Source organism: Drosophila mauritiana, chromosome 3L (genome assembly GCF_004382145.1).
Source record: "Drosophila mauritiana strain mau12 chromosome 3L, ASM438214v1, whole genome shotgun sequence".
Taxonomy (NCBI): Eukaryota; Metazoa; Arthropoda; class Insecta; order Diptera; family Drosophilidae; genus Drosophila; species Drosophila mauritiana.
This window is the reverse complement of record NC_046669.1, coordinates 11345208-11359625: the sequence shown is the minus strand read 5'-3', so window position 1 is coordinate 11359625 and position 14418 is coordinate 11345208. Positions and strand designations below refer to the sequence as shown.

Genomic DNA, 14418 nt, shown 5'->3' with positions numbered 1-14418 from the left:
TTAAATAGAATATTGTAACGTATTTTGTCGTAAAAAAGGACTGTATGTATTTTAAATATTTGGAATTGGCGCCATATGCTCACACTTTAGTGTTGACTAACACTTATTTAGTATATTTGTGCAACGACTGGTGTTGCATTTTATCTTTTTTGGTATATTTTTTATCTGAGCAACACGGTTACATTTGTTGACTCATTTGCGGTCACACTGCTCTCTAGGGCGTATCTTTTTTTGTTATTTACGTTGTGTATTTGTGTTATTTTGAAAAGAAACCCCGCTTTATTGAACAAAACATGCACTCCCTGACGAATCTCATCGTAGCCCTGCTGCTGGCAGCTCTAATTCACGAGGGTAAGTAGTGTTTTCAAAATTCTTATCCAAATGATTACATATGTATGTGCTTAACTTACGACAATTTGTTGACAGGCTCTGCAATTTGGTGCTACCGCTGCACTTCGGCCACGCCCGGCTGTACGGAGAAGTTCAACTGGCGGGGAATAGGATTCCTGGGCGAGCACTGCCCGGAACCGGACGACATTTGCGTCAAGGTGACGGAACGACGCGGCGGTAAGCGAAAAACCTCTGTGATCCGAGCTCCATAAACAAATAAAACTCAATTTCAGCCAGGGAAACAATCACACGTGACTGCCTTAGCGCGCTGAGCTTCCGCAAAGACATACCCGCCGACAAATACGAAGGATGTCGTCCTGCCGCCCACGATGAAAAGCTAGCGAACTATGTTAACCACACGATCAAGGAGCACGACGTGCGCCGTGACTACTACACGGACACCACGTTCTGCTTCTGCTTCCTCGATCATCGATGCAATGGCGCCAGTGGCCTGCAAACGTCTGCCGTAATCGGTCTTCTCACCCTTATTCCTGCTCTGCTTCTACGCTAGAATCTCCGCCCGAGTGCAGAATTTAAGTGCCTTACTAACTCGTTCTGCAACGACGAATTCCGTCCAACATTCCACACTTTTTGTACAACCTTTTGACATGACTACAGCTTTTAGAGTCTTGTGTTTACTCAACTAATTAAATACATTTTACCATATTTATAAACAGGAGTGAAATCGTTGCTTTAAAGGACCTCCGCATTTTTGGGAGCCCGGTAATCATAGGCAGCCACGTCGGGTCGCGTCACCAGATGCTCCGAATAGACTTCGGCCAATCTCAGGCACTGCTCCACCGTTAGTTCAAAGGGACGCAGCGTATCCTGTACTTCGGCGCGCTCGAATAGCTTTTGAGCAACCTCCTCGCGATCTTCTGGAGGAAGCAGGGTGCCATAGCCTCGGCGACAGTACTTTTGGCGCATGCTAAAGATGTGACGGACTACGCGCTCAACTAGGTGAAACGGCAATTGCGTCTTGGGGCGCTTCAGGGGAATTAGCTTGACGACGCCCACATCCACCTGTGGTTTCGGAACGAACGCCTTGCCCGGTATGGTGAACTTCATGACGGGTTCCGTCCACACCTGCGACATCACCGACAGCCGGCAGCGTTGTTCGCCGCCTACGGGGGCACAAATTCGCTCGGCCACCTCTTGCTGGAAGGTCAGAGTCATACAGGTGTCGATGCGCCGGAAAGCACCACGCCTGGCGGCCAAATCATCAAGCCAATTGATCAACAGTCGAGTGGATATGGCGAACGGCAGGTTGCCAATCAGATGGATCCGCTGTGAGGTGTCCGGGATGTGCTGCTCCATGTTGAAGCGCAGGATGTCATCATAGTGGATGTCGAACTGGATGTTTAGCGGACTGGCGCACTCCTTGAGCAACTGCAGTGTTTCGCCGAAGCGCGGATCCTTCTCCACAAGCAACAATCGCTCTGGGTGACGACGCAGAATAGAGCGCGTGATACCGCCAGGCCCGGGGCCCACCTCCAGAACTAAATCTCTGGGATCGATGCGTCCCGCCGACTTGACTATCTTGTCCGTGAGTCGCTCGTCCATGAGGAAATTCTGGCTGAGCTGTTTCCTGGCCTGAAGTCTGTAGAGCTTCACCAACTCCCGAATTGTGGGCATTGGTGGCAGGCGCATGCCGCTCTGGAGCACACGGGCACTGGGTTGGGCCATCTATAAGCGTATTATAAAAAGTAATATAAAATGGAATGGAGTGGGCTGATATCCGGACTCACCCTGTTGTGCAACGACTTCAATAAGTGTAAAGCTGTTGTAAAATGAAGAAAACGCTTACGAACTAGGAATAACTAACGCTGACAGTAGCTAGGAAGACACCTTCTTGGGCTCCTCGAAGTCGTCCAGGAACTTCTCCTGCTGCACCGAAAAGATGGAGTAGCCGTAGATGGCCAAAACAGAGACACCCAAAGCGCCGGCGGTCAGTAGATTGTTGCGGCGGATGCGCTTCAACTTTTGCACGCGGTCCAGGTTCTGCTCCTCGATCAGCTTCATGAACTGCAGCTGCGCCTTGTCCAGCTTCGGAGCGCTTTCCCCGTACTTGATCTTAGGTCCCTGCTCCGACGCCGACATTATAAACTCTGCTAAACGGCCCTTTTTCGTGCTTTCCTCGCCGATTTGAGAATTATGAAATCCGTCGCACTGTAATAGTGTGGCCGCAGCTGACCGTTAGATGGAACAAGCGGTCACACTGACAAAATTCACAAGGCTTTGCACTGTTAAGTTTACAGCTTGCTGGGAACAGTACTTTTCTGTTATTGTCATTTTCATTGTGTTAATAACAAATGCTATATTGTCTGATTACTGTGTTACCTTTTGCAATATATCAACAAAATTTAAAAAGATAAAATAAATTATGGATAAACTTCGCTATTTCTGAAAATTAAAAAAATATTCCCTCATTCCTTCATCCTTAATAAAAAAGAATATGCTTTGCACTTAATGAGCAATGCCTGTTTTAAATTCCTTCAATCAACCTCTTTTTGGCTCGATCCGGCAGCACTGCTGCAGCATTGCAGCTCCGTGGCTGCGTGGTATCTTTTGGCGCCCCCACGTACGGTCACTCCAGCGCGAGCTGCGCGTTTGCGTCCGTTACAACGAGTGCTTAGTTTAGTTTTCCTCGATTTGGGGCCCTGCGGAATTGGCAGTTCACTTTCGTTGGTGGCTCGAGTGCGACGTGAAGTGCGGCAGCGAAGAGCGCTTTTCCAGGCACAGTGCGCCACTACTTGCCTGCAAGTCAGCCACAGCAATTTCTCGGTAATTGCGTTGCAAAGTGCGTAATTAGAGCTCGGGGGAAAACTGCGTTTTCCGCAATACCAGAACGTGCCCCATTTTCACAAGAGCGTACGCAGATCCGTCAGTTCAGTGATTCTTCTAAGCTCAATGTGGTAACGAGAGCCATGGCGATGACTTTGAAATGCGGAAATGAAAGTACAAATTCGGTTGCGTGCTGGGGAAACGGCTCTGAAAATTTTACAGCCAATAACAACAAAGGCAAAACAAACGCGTAATTGCAGAAATCAGCTGTGTACCTACGGACGAACCAGAGCCACAGAAAGAGAGGGGCAACCGTCCCCTGCCCCGCGACCCATTATCCCCCCTCCGTCCACAACTATGGAGCCCAACAGCTGGTCGCGAAGCCCTCTCTCTCGCGCTCCCTCTCTCTCTCTGATTGTTCTCGCCTTTTATGGACTAACTTTTGTTTTTATTTTGATTTGCTTTTCTGGTTCATCGTGTGTTTTTCTATTTATTATTGTTTCATTTTCTTTTAAGTTGACTTTTAAAAGCGTGATTCTTATAATTCCTGTTTTTCGCGAAAATATTTACCTTAAATGTAGCCAAATTTATAATATTCATTTTTCCTGCTGAAAAGGAGACATTCATTCATTTGTCGTTAAACACTACAAAGTGTATTAATCTCAATTTGCTTAATTAGGGTTTTTTGAAAGTGTGTTAAAATGAAATACTAAAAAAAAGTAATTATTATTATTATTATTATTCCTTTGGTGTTTCAATTCCAATCAAACAGCTCTAATTTCTTTGTTGTTACAGCTTAGGTAGCTGAAAATTGCAATTAATTATGAAATTCCCTCTTGCAGCTAAATAAAACGCGTTTCGTCAACCGCCGTCCGCTTAGGCAGTAAAAAGTAAACAAACAATACAAATCTACAATCTCACGCGAAAAAAACAATAAAGCGATCGTTCGGAAATTAGTGCAACGTAGACAAAGGCAACTCAATCCGCATCCAGGTCCACAAAAGATGGCGTTCATTTCGAAAGACTTTCGGTCGCCGGGGGAAACTTGGATCAAAACCGATGGCGGCTGGGAGCGTTCCAAGGTGCTGGAGTGCGGCGGAAAGCGGAAGCGGTAAGCTTACAACATTTCCACAAGCGGCCAACAAGGCAGCTTCTTCAAAAGGCCTTTGATTGGCGATTTCCAAATAGTTAAAATATCTTCAGATGCTGTGGAAACTAAACGCACTATTTTGCATTTCTTTAAACGTTTGCTCAATCTACTAGATGTTTTTCAAAGAAATAGATAAAAACGATATGACTATTATCTGTTAAATAATGTAGGAGCTAAACTGAACATACGGTTGAGATTCTATATCATTCATTAAGCCATGTAAATAATAATAGTATGATGCGATAAACACTGCACTTTCGTTCATCGCTCCTTATAAGGGCATCTGTTAGTAAGCTCTCACTCAGCCAATTAATAAACTACGTAGTTTTATTCGAACTACGATAAGATATATAAAACTACAGTAACTGATGTCAAAAGTGCGTTTCGAAAAGAATACATTCTTGTTTAAATAGAATTCAGAAGGTAATGGAAATCGTATATGAACTGAAATTGTGTTGTGACATTTAAGTTAGTCATAGTTTCAAGTCACGTTTCTGTTAGTAAAAATATTATAGAGATTAGAGCAAAGGTATGGTTTCCGTATCGTCATTGATGGCTAGATTTCGGCTTTTAAATGTATTGTTTATGTTTTTACGCAAAACAAGGTTGTATATGCAAAAACCCCGTGCAGAAATATTATCTTATCTCCTCAGAGATAAAGGTTTGCCTTGAACTGATTTGAGCTCGACACCTTTCCTAGTATTCCCTATATTGTCATCATATATATCAGAAAGTGGCTAGCCTTATCGTTAAACCTTAAAGCTAATATTGACAATCTAGTAGTCCCATTGTCTAGCAGTTTCACTGCCGATATCGAAAATCTTTAAATCATTCAGTTTAATAGACCTGCGTTTGGGTCCAATACCCAGTGGGGCCATTGAAGTTGGCCAAAGCAAACTGGCGAATAATTGTTGTGGCTCAGACAATGGAGCCCACTTCCCTTCGCTGGCCAAATCGATGATTTCTCAAACTAAAGCCCCCCGGGCAGCAAAATGCCATCGAATTTTGTGACAATGCTTGCATATTTAAAGGTGTTATATGCCCCTGAGAAGCTACGTTTAAAGTTCCTCAAAACGCAATGGAGTATCTAGTGATTACAGTGACCTGTTCCTATTGCAAAAACAATTGAGTCACTGCAAATGGCTGAGAAAGCAGCAGAAGTTCCGTATCTAGAGTGTTTCCATGGATAGTTGTATCTCAGCCATCTGATCGATTGCCCATTTGATTGATTGCTATTGTCCGCTCGAATGCAATTGGAAACTGCGAGTGGAACAAAAAGTTTAACAGACATTAAGACAATGGATGGTGAGAGTCAGAATGGGGTATGCAAAAACCATGAGGTTTTATGCTCATACCTTAAATTCAATACATATTTTCCTTTCTTTCCTTATATAAAAAAATCATCTTTCATATAATGTACAAATTGTAGCTTTAATGCATTTTTAATTTGACAAGATGATGGATTTTCAATATGCCTTTATTTATGAAAAGTACCCGTTTGATGACTGACATATACCAAATCGATTCGAGGGGGAAGTTGGGCGGAAACGCGGAGTTGGGAGGTCGAAAGTGGGCGTCAGTGGGCGGTGCGGAACCTTGAGCTTTTGGTGTCGTTTGCAAGCTCTCTCACAATCCCAATAGTTTGGCCTAAACTTGACCGAGTTTTCCGCCTACGGTTAGTTGGTGAACGGTTAGCACTAGCATAGGTGTTCCTTGGGGTCTTGGAAGTTAGCAGGGGTCACACTTCAATGTCTGCCCGCCACTTAAAGTTCTTCCAATGGGTCTTATTATGCATTTGGGTGCCCACCTTGGGTGCTTTTCTATTTTTGGAATACTTTTAAGTTTCTGGCGACTATATTTTTTACACAACTGCAGTCGAAAGTATATAATTAAGATTAATATTTAGATACATGAGCCCAGATTAGAGCATATTTATTCATTTTCATGTGTACAAATACATAGTAGTTCTATAGTTTTCGCCTCAGCTGTATATTTTGGGTCGACTAGATCATGAGTGGCGGCGTTATTTCCGCATTTTTCCCATTTACGACTACTCGAAAAGCCAAAAATAATCGCCCCCCTCCATGGATTTTGGTGCGTTCTTTATGAGTTGTCAAAAGTGCACTTCAAGTTCCCTCGATTTTCCCCTGACAATATTCCGTCTGTGTGTTATTTTAGTCGTTTTTACGATGCTCTGTCTTATGTAACTCCGCGGCTTATCTGGAAATAAACTTTTAGAGTTCAAAATCAAGCGATTTAGTAATGCCTTCTAATCAGCAACCCAAGGTTTCGATTTCGACAGCTACGCAGATTTTGAAACATCAATTTTAGTTTCATTTATTATTTCCCGCTGATCATAATTCGGGAAGTGGAGCATTCCACATTTTTCTAGGCTTACGTGACTGAAATTGTATTACAATATAGATTTCCTAGTTATTTTGAAACGCTTTTACACGCTTTATTGTCGAACTTGCGTGTCCATTTCGTAACCGTGTTAAGCACTCGTTTTGAGCATTACCCAACTTTCTTTCTGGTCAATTAAAAATTCAAATGGTCGTCGCCCGGCACTGAACCCATTAGATAATGCCTGAAAATAATAATTAGAAATGCCAGATTGCATGGAAAAGCGAATCCAAAGTGCACACGCGGACGTGGACGCCACTCCAAGTCGGAGACCAAGTCGGAGTTGGAATCGGACCCACTTTCACTGCACTCTTCGCTGCACATCTGTGGACAAACGATCGCCATTTGATCGATTTTCCCGCCCGTCTTTCGCTCCCCTTTTCATTTTTCTCGCTATTTTTCTTTACTTTGGTTTTCCACTCGATCAAGATGCATGAGGTCGCGAAAAATGGCCTCTCATATGAGTGCTAAAAATTTTTGTGATTAATCGACTTGAATTTCGAGCGGTTTTCCGAAAGTTTTTATGTGTCCAGAAATTTATGAAATTATGAAAAGTTTTTCTATATCTAAACTGTACTTTTAAAATTAATAGTTTTGGAAATATAATAATATTTATTAGAAATGTTTTTCACACGAAAAGAAGTTATTAAACTTAACGATGCCCGATGAAACTCAGTTTAGTTTCTCTTTACATTTTTATTTATTTTTTGAAGAGCTCTGCTTTTGGCTATAAAAATACAAACTTTTAACAACTTAAATTAATTTTATTGCATTTCTAGCATAAAATGCAACCGCACCACATGCTCACCGGCCTAATTATATCTTTGGCAACCAAAGATTTCCATTCCCAAATGTGACTTCCTTCAATTTTCGAGCATAAATTTAGAAGCATTCGAAGCGCTTTCTGGTCCTCAACTCCGTTTCCAATTATTTATGTCGAAAAAGGTCACTGGCGTATAAATAGAAAAGCAATTTTCCGCTGCAGCTCGTAGTTTTTCCCGCTGCGCCTGCTGCCTGCCACTCAAGTCAGCCAGTGAAAAGGGCCCCGCACTCCGATTCATTTGTTTAATTCGCTTGGAGAAAGGTAAACGAACGCTTGATGGTGACGTCGTTGAGTGATTTATATGATTCACGTGGTCGTCGGCCGCGGATTCGGTCTGCTGGCTTGCCTGGATGGATGATGGCTGTGGGCAGGGCCGCCGGAGTTTTCCATCTCCAATTGCGCCGGGGATCCGCAGTTGGAGGAATCCAGGGAGCAAGAGCCGCAGCCCGTGCAAGCGCAACAATTTTATTGTTCGTTGACTATTTTTAAACAGATCCACGGATATGTAATTGCACATTTATCCTAAAACACAGGCAGAGCAGCGACAACATCACGAATTTCGAGCAAAACTACGGGAAAGCGCTGAAAAATAATCAAAACACAATAATTGGCGTTGAAAATTGCAATAATAAAGTGTTGACTGGAATGGTCCGATTTCTTTATTTCTTTTATCAGCCATGATAATGAGTAATGCGATTCGCAACAGTCGATTTGGAGTTATCTCTCCCAATGGTTATAAACATCAATCTAACAACTATAAATGATATATATGTATATATTTTGCGTAGAATAGTCATTTGAATTGGTTTTAAATTGAAATGCGAAAATACAGTGCCAAAGCTGGAAAAGAAAACCATAACAATAACAGATCATAGCAGCAACACATGGGTGTACAATGCACATCAGCACATCAGCGTTCCCCCATTACGTATACGAAACGTTGGCCAATAAAAGCGGGTGACCTACTTTGGAGACCGGGCCAAGCCAACCCAACCCCACGATGGTTCTCGGCTCTCGACTCTAGACTCGCCTAGGAGCTTTTGTGCGTTTTCCTTTCTAGTTTTTCCGTTGGGCGTCCCACTTTGTTTTGTTGTTGCTCTCCTTGGAGCATCTTTAGTCGCAGCTTCTGGTTGGAGCGTGAGTGGATTACCACTGATTACGGACCTAATTCTGGGGTGGAATTAAATTTTGTTCTGCCTGCGAGAAGGACAACCATGAGCAGGACGGGCACCTGAAATACCAGTCAGCCAAATCGATGCGCCTTGACCATTTGCGGCTGGTGGATTCGACGAGGACACGTCCTGTCCTTGGGTGCCGTAAAATTGTTTTTGATTTACCCCAAAACTGGGTCAAACTGTGCTCTCGTGTCTCTTGGGACTGCACTTTGTCTAATTGAAGTTTTCCCCCCCATAATTGCCTTGTAATTACATTTTCTTAGTCCGGGCTTTTTCACAACTTTCAAATGCTGCAAATGTCGATATTCAAGGTCGTTAATGGGTTTTGCTCGGCTTAATGGCATTTTAAGTCGAATCTGTCTGGAAAATTGATAGCTGCAAACACATTAAGTGCATTATATTGAATAAAAAACGATATAGCAGATAATAAATAGAAAATAAATGTAAGGTAAAGAAGAACATATCTAATTGCATACACATGCACAAAAACACATTTTCTAAACGACATAATTTCCCAAGTGACACCTAACTTTGTTCGAAATGGAATTGCAAATGTGTACAATTTCACAAATTACGCGACCCACCGCTTGTAATTTCATTAAACATGGCTAAAAACTTGACACTCGGCTGGGTTTCCTCTCCAAATTGCTTAATTTAATAACCGGACAGGGCCGTGAATCAGATGGTGGGAAATTGGCCAGCTTCCGCCTCTGGAAAATCGGCTCACGAGCGTTTAACACTTGTAAGCCGACCAAATCCAAATGTTGCCAGCAATTGCCGTGCAAGAGTTGGCATAACACACAACTGGCCAAACAGGATGGTGCCCCATGTTGAGGGGAGTGCCATGGCGTTGTACCGAATCACTTCCGAAATGTTGCATTGACAATGGTATGGTATATGGGCTTACACTGGGGGAAAAAGGTGGTGTGATTTGTGCTTTAAGAAGTTATAAAATAAGGTGCTACTTTGTCTCTGGAATACAGAAGTTTTTTAAAGATTATCAGATATATACGAAACTAATTTACTGTATATTCTATCCTTTTGCAGGCACCATTCAGAGGGCAGCAGCAGCTACCAGGACAGCGACAGTTCGGAGGAGGAGGTGGTGATGCCGCCGCATTACCACATCACCATCCGGTGTACCAGAGAGATAGCCGGGTTTAATGGGCTCAGTGAGGCTGTGAAGCGTCTGGATTTCAGGCGATCGGTGCGGGATCGCAAGCGGTTCCACTACATATGCGCCTTCCTGCTGCTCGTGTCCAACAAGGGCATTGCCAGTCTGCCAGGCAGTGCTCAGCGCCAGCTGCTCCAAATGGTCGAGGAGGTGGCCTCGCATGGTAAGCTAACTATTTTCAAACCATTAACTATTCTAAACTAATAACATTATTCTATTACCCAGTAAATGACAGTCAGCAGCATCCGAATGTGCTGCGCGGCCTGGCCCTGAAGCTGGAGCACATCGTCAGCCAGGAGAACCAGAAGTGCTGGGGCAAGCCGCTGGGCAGCACGTACCTGTGGAAGGAGCACATGGCCACCATCAAGCGCATCCAGCGCGTGGCCAGCCAGATCGAAATCCGCGAGGTAAGCGCCGAAATCTATATTTATAGTTTGATTTTACTCATTATCACTATAAACTTATCCTAGCCCGATCCGGAGGCCAAGCCAAAGCTGCACGAACTGCCGGAGGAGTGTGTGCGGGAGATCATCCTGTGCATAGCCGATCATCGGGACCTGGAGTCGGCCGCCGAGGCCTGGGAGACCATGGCCAAGCTGGTATCCGAGCAGCGCATCTGGCGCGAACTGACGCGCTTTCACTTCAACCAGCGCCAAATTCACACCATTCTCGACCTGGACAAGTTCAAGCAGATGGGCGAGATCAAGGACTGGAAGCAGATATATCATCAACTACGGCGCACCTATGGCGTCAACGATGATTACCAGTTCGCCGAGGTGCTGGCCCTGTGCCGCTCCTGCTGCTGCCTGTTCTGGCCGTCGGATGGACACCCGTGCATCGTCGATCAGAGTCCGGACTACAAGCAGCGGCTTGAGGAGGCCGGTGGCCAGTTGGCTCTGGCCCAACCAGTTCCGCCCGCCCAGTTTCTTAAGTACTTCTCGTTGTAAGCCGGATGTTCGGACCAAGGGAGAGAGATAGAGATAGATCGAAAGTATTTTTACGGCCCAGTGGATAGGTTGTTTATGCGTGTGTTAAAGTTTTACCCTTGGAGAGGAGAGAAGGAGCAGAGGAGGAGGAGAGGAGTTGATAGTCGAGGAGCGGATCAGAAAAAGCAAAGTGATAAAGAAATCCCTAATCTATACCTACATACGTTTATACGTAAATCGCCAGACTCGTTTCGATTGGTTTGCAGTTTGTCCACGGTGAAGGACGTGGTTTCAGTTCAGTTGTTTGCCAACCAGTTGTATTACCACATCTGCAATCTGTGCAGGACCGAAGATTACTATTAGTTGTGTAGACCTACATACATATTTATCTATCGACTCGCGCGTGTCTGTTGCCAGGGTCCAATTCTGGGTCGCTAATCTTTGGGGTCGGAGTGGTTATAGACTTATTTAGGACACGCAAAACGAACTGCCACAAAACGAGAATAAGCGATTATTTTTTGTCAAACTGATTATTGCAGAACGTGTATCGAGAAACTATTTTTAATGTACCAGTATGTATAATTAACGTTTTGTTCATTTTTTGAGACAAAACGAGAAATACACTTTTATGCATGACTTTTGAGCGATCTATTGTAGCGTTTAAGTCTAGTTTCTTTAACGTGTATCAGCTGCTTTTGGTGCTAAATCGTATTATAAGTTCCAATCAAACGAAATCAAATCAAACCAGCTCTTGTAGTTACCCAGTCCGATTCGATCTGTAGTCCCGAGTGGAAGGCGTAGCGTGGGGAAAATCATGTGATGTTGCAGGAAGCAAAGCTAGAAACGAATACACCTACCTAACGATAACAAATCTTCAAGCGATTTGTCGCTAAGCAATGCTATACATATACAAAAACTAGAGATCGTCGCCAGAATAAGAGTAATTTTATGGTATGCCGTACCAGCCAGCAGAGTAATCCTCTTACCCCACAGACAGATTGGAAGCCAAGTATTTTCCAAAATATAGATATTGTTAACGTGTATAGATGCCCTTTAGTAGAGACCCCGATCCAAGCCCCAAGATTTCCCTGTAAAATACCAGTTTGATCACATTAATTTTACTATAACTATTACTATTGTAAGTACGAAAGTTTTAGCATTCTCAATCATTTGTTTGCAAACATTTCTACGCGAAATAAGTCTCTCATTTTATGTTTAAAATAAAAATTGCAAATAATTGTGGATTACTTTGATTGTTTAATTTAGTATAAGGAATAAAATGAAAAGCCATATGTTTGTGTCTGCTTATCCGGAAGGCCGTTGATTGCGACATTTCTATTGACCAAGCAGTCAGTTGCCATGGATAAAATCAATGGTTCACTATAGGTTCTCAACATTTTCTTCATATCCCTGGCTGTGAAATCGAAGAGCAGTCATATATTTTGGTAAGTTTCCGATTGGAATGGAATATATATTCAAGAAGGAGCGACGCTCCTTTGGAGCCCGTGTCCACTTCGAGGACAAGGATGAGGTGGTGTTCACGGAGAACTCGAATCCGGAGCTAGTCAAGAGCTACATACTCCAAAATCCCGTGGACCGGGTGACGCAATACGCCGGACAAACCTCACTGAGTGTGGCCAATACGGAAAGGGCAACGTACAAGAGTACGGGAATCACCCACAATGAGGGCGGATGGCCAAAGGACATCAACATGCATGACCCGGAGCAGACGGTGCGATACAAGCGGAAAATCGAGAAAGACGAGAATTATATCACCCAGGTGATGAATCTGACCAAGCCCATGGAGCACTACATCCACCAAAACAATGCGGTCAACATCTATGAGAACTACTTCGAAAATCTCGATCCAGCTCCACTGCCCGAGCCTTGTAAGTCGCGCACGGTCAATGTGTACCGGGATCCCAATCCCATAAAGGTGCCAGTGAAGCATTTGTCCTGGTCACCGGATGGTGGCATCAAAATGGCCGTCAGCCATTGCGACATGCGGTTCCAGGGCGACAAGTCCAATCAGAAGTGCAACTCGTACATATGGGAGGTGGAGAATCCCAACGAACCCTTCCTCACCCTGGAACCGAAGGTGCCGTGCGTGTGTCTCGAGTACAACCAGAAGGATCCAACCAGTCTCGTGAGTGGCATGTACAATGGTCAGGTTGCCGCCTGGGACACACGGCATGGCAAACTACCAGTTATGATCAGCGAACGGGAGGTGTGCCATCGGGATCCGGTTAACTCGGTGCTTTGGAACAATTCCAAGAGCGGCACAGAGTTCTTCTCCGGCGGTTCCGATGGTCAGGTGCTGTGGTGGGATACCAGGAAGCTTACCGAACCGCTGGACCGTCTGCTCATGGATCCGGTGAAGAGTGACGATCAGGATCTCTCCCGATCCTACGGCATATCGGTGTTAGAGTACGAGACAACCATACCGACAAGATTCATGGCGGGAACTGAGATGGGCATGCTCTTCTCCTGCAATCGAAAGGGCAAGACGCCCACGGAGAAGATTCAGATACGGGTATGCTCTTTGGCCTTAATCTCAGGGCATTTACTATTCTTAGTATTGCAACCCCACAGATGATGTGCCACCTCGGCCCGGTGTATGCCATTACCCGAAATCCGGCCTTTGTTAAGAACTTCCTAACGGTGGGCGACTGGTGTGCTCGGATCTGGTCCGAGGATTGCAGAGAGAGCTCCATAATCTGGACCAAGAGCAGCAGCTCTATGCTGACCGATGGCGCTTGGAGTTACACAAAGTGAGTATTCATAAGTTAAGGGTATTCAACGTAATCTCCATAATCAATTCTAGAGTCTCCCAATTCTTCATCACTCGCATGGATGGCGTTTTGGACACCTGGGATCTGCTGCAGCAGCAGAACGAGCCCGTTCTCACGGTCAAGGTGTGCGATGAACCTCTATATTGTGTCCGGACCAACGAGAACGGCAAATTCGTGAGCTGTGGCAGCCAGCTGGGAGCAACTTTTCTCATTGAGGTCTCCGACAACATGGTCATGTCGGCCAAGAACGACAAACCTCTACTAACAGCCGTAAGTCTCCATTGGGAATCCAGCATTCTAGAATCTTGAGTCACATTTTCCATCTGCAGATGTTCGAGCGTGAGAACCGTCGTGAGAAGATCCTAGAGGCCAAGTCCCGGGAAAGCAAGCTAAAGGTCAAGGCCAACCATGGCCAGGATCAGGGGGATACCATGATGGTCAACGGAAAGATCAACATGGCTCCATTTGAGGCAGCCTGCGAGCAAGCCGCCTCGGAATACTTTGCGGCCGTGGAACAGGAACGCCAAAGGCGGCTGCCCGGCGGAAAGCGTAGGTGAACGAAGGCGGTTTAGAAATGTATACCCCTATTCCGGGAGTATCCACTAATTTGTGTTCTTTAATCTTCCATTTCAGAGGATGCGGAGGAGGCTGATGTGTCCGAGGCGGAGAGCTCGAAGCTGTAAATTCCAAAGTGAACTGTGTCCTTTCTTTGTTAAATCTACACGTTATAGGGAATTTGTATAGGAAATAAAAATAACTAATTAATTCAGTATAAGTAGAAGTTAAATTTAAAAATCTATT

At 44.6% G+C, this 14418-nt stretch overlaps 5 protein-coding genes across 7 annotated transcripts; 3 read left to right on the top strand and 2 right to left on the bottom strand.

Moving 5' to 3' along the window:
* Window positions 1-186: 186 nt before the first annotated feature.
* LOC117139685 lies at window positions 187-1064 on the top strand. The gene is made up of 3 exons (XM_033302171.1): window positions 187-351; window positions 427-567; window positions 624-1064. The coding sequence occupies exons 1-3, from the start codon at window positions 294-296 to the stop codon at window positions 899-901; spliced, it is 477 nt and encodes a 158-aa protein (XP_033158062.1). The 5' UTR covers window positions 187-293; the 3' UTR covers window positions 902-1064.
* Window positions 1010-2231, bottom strand: LOC117139684 (dimethyladenosine transferase 1, mitochondrial). The gene is made up of 2 exons (XM_033302170.1): window positions 2139-2231; window positions 1010-2076 (listed from the first exon to the last, which is right to left on the bottom strand). Exon 2 carries the CDS (start codon window positions 2074-2076, stop codon window positions 1084-1086), a length of 993 nt encoding a protein of 330 aa, XP_033158061.1. The 5' UTR covers window positions 2139-2231; the 3' UTR covers window positions 1010-1083.
* On the bottom strand, window positions 2202-2595 carry LOC117139686 (cytochrome c oxidase assembly factor 3, mitochondrial). The gene has a single exon (XM_033302172.1). It carries the CDS (start codon window positions 2488-2490, stop codon window positions 2227-2229), a length of 264 nt encoding a protein of 87 aa, XP_033158063.1. The 5' UTR covers window positions 2491-2595; the 3' UTR covers window positions 2202-2226.
* Window positions 2596-2991: 396 nt separating this feature from the next.
* LOC117139683 (F-box only protein 32) lies at window positions 2992-12069 on the top strand. 2 transcript variants are annotated; one of them, XM_033302168.1, is made up of 5 exons: window positions 2992-3174; window positions 4017-4285; window positions 9773-10062; window positions 10125-10306; window positions 10370-12069. In XM_033302168.1, the coding sequence occupies exons 2-5, from the start codon at window positions 4179-4181 to the stop codon at window positions 10844-10846; spliced, it is 1056 nt and encodes a 351-aa protein (XP_033158059.1). In that variant the 5' UTR covers window positions 2992-3174; window positions 4017-4178; the 3' UTR covers window positions 10847-12069. The 2 variants fall into 2 exon arrangements, with proteins under 2 accessions (XP_033158059.1, XP_033158060.1); XM_033302169.1 differs by having other exon boundaries at window positions 2992-3190.
* A 93-nt stretch (window positions 12070-12162) lies between these two features.
* On the top strand, window positions 12163-14353 carry LOC117139682 (dynein intermediate chain 2, axonemal). Of its 2 annotated transcripts, none has more exons than XM_033302165.1 (5): window positions 12163-13358; window positions 13418-13596; window positions 13650-13887; window positions 13947-14166; window positions 14251-14353. In XM_033302165.1, exons 1-5 carry the CDS (start codon window positions 12288-12290, stop codon window positions 14298-14300), a joined length of 1758 nt encoding a protein of 585 aa, XP_033158056.1. In that variant the 5' UTR covers window positions 12163-12287; the 3' UTR covers window positions 14301-14353. The 2 variants fall into 2 exon arrangements, with proteins under 2 accessions (XP_033158056.1, XP_033158058.1); XM_033302167.1 differs by having other exon boundaries at window positions 13947-14170; window positions 14251-14350.
* Window positions 14354-14418: the final 65 nt, after the last annotated feature.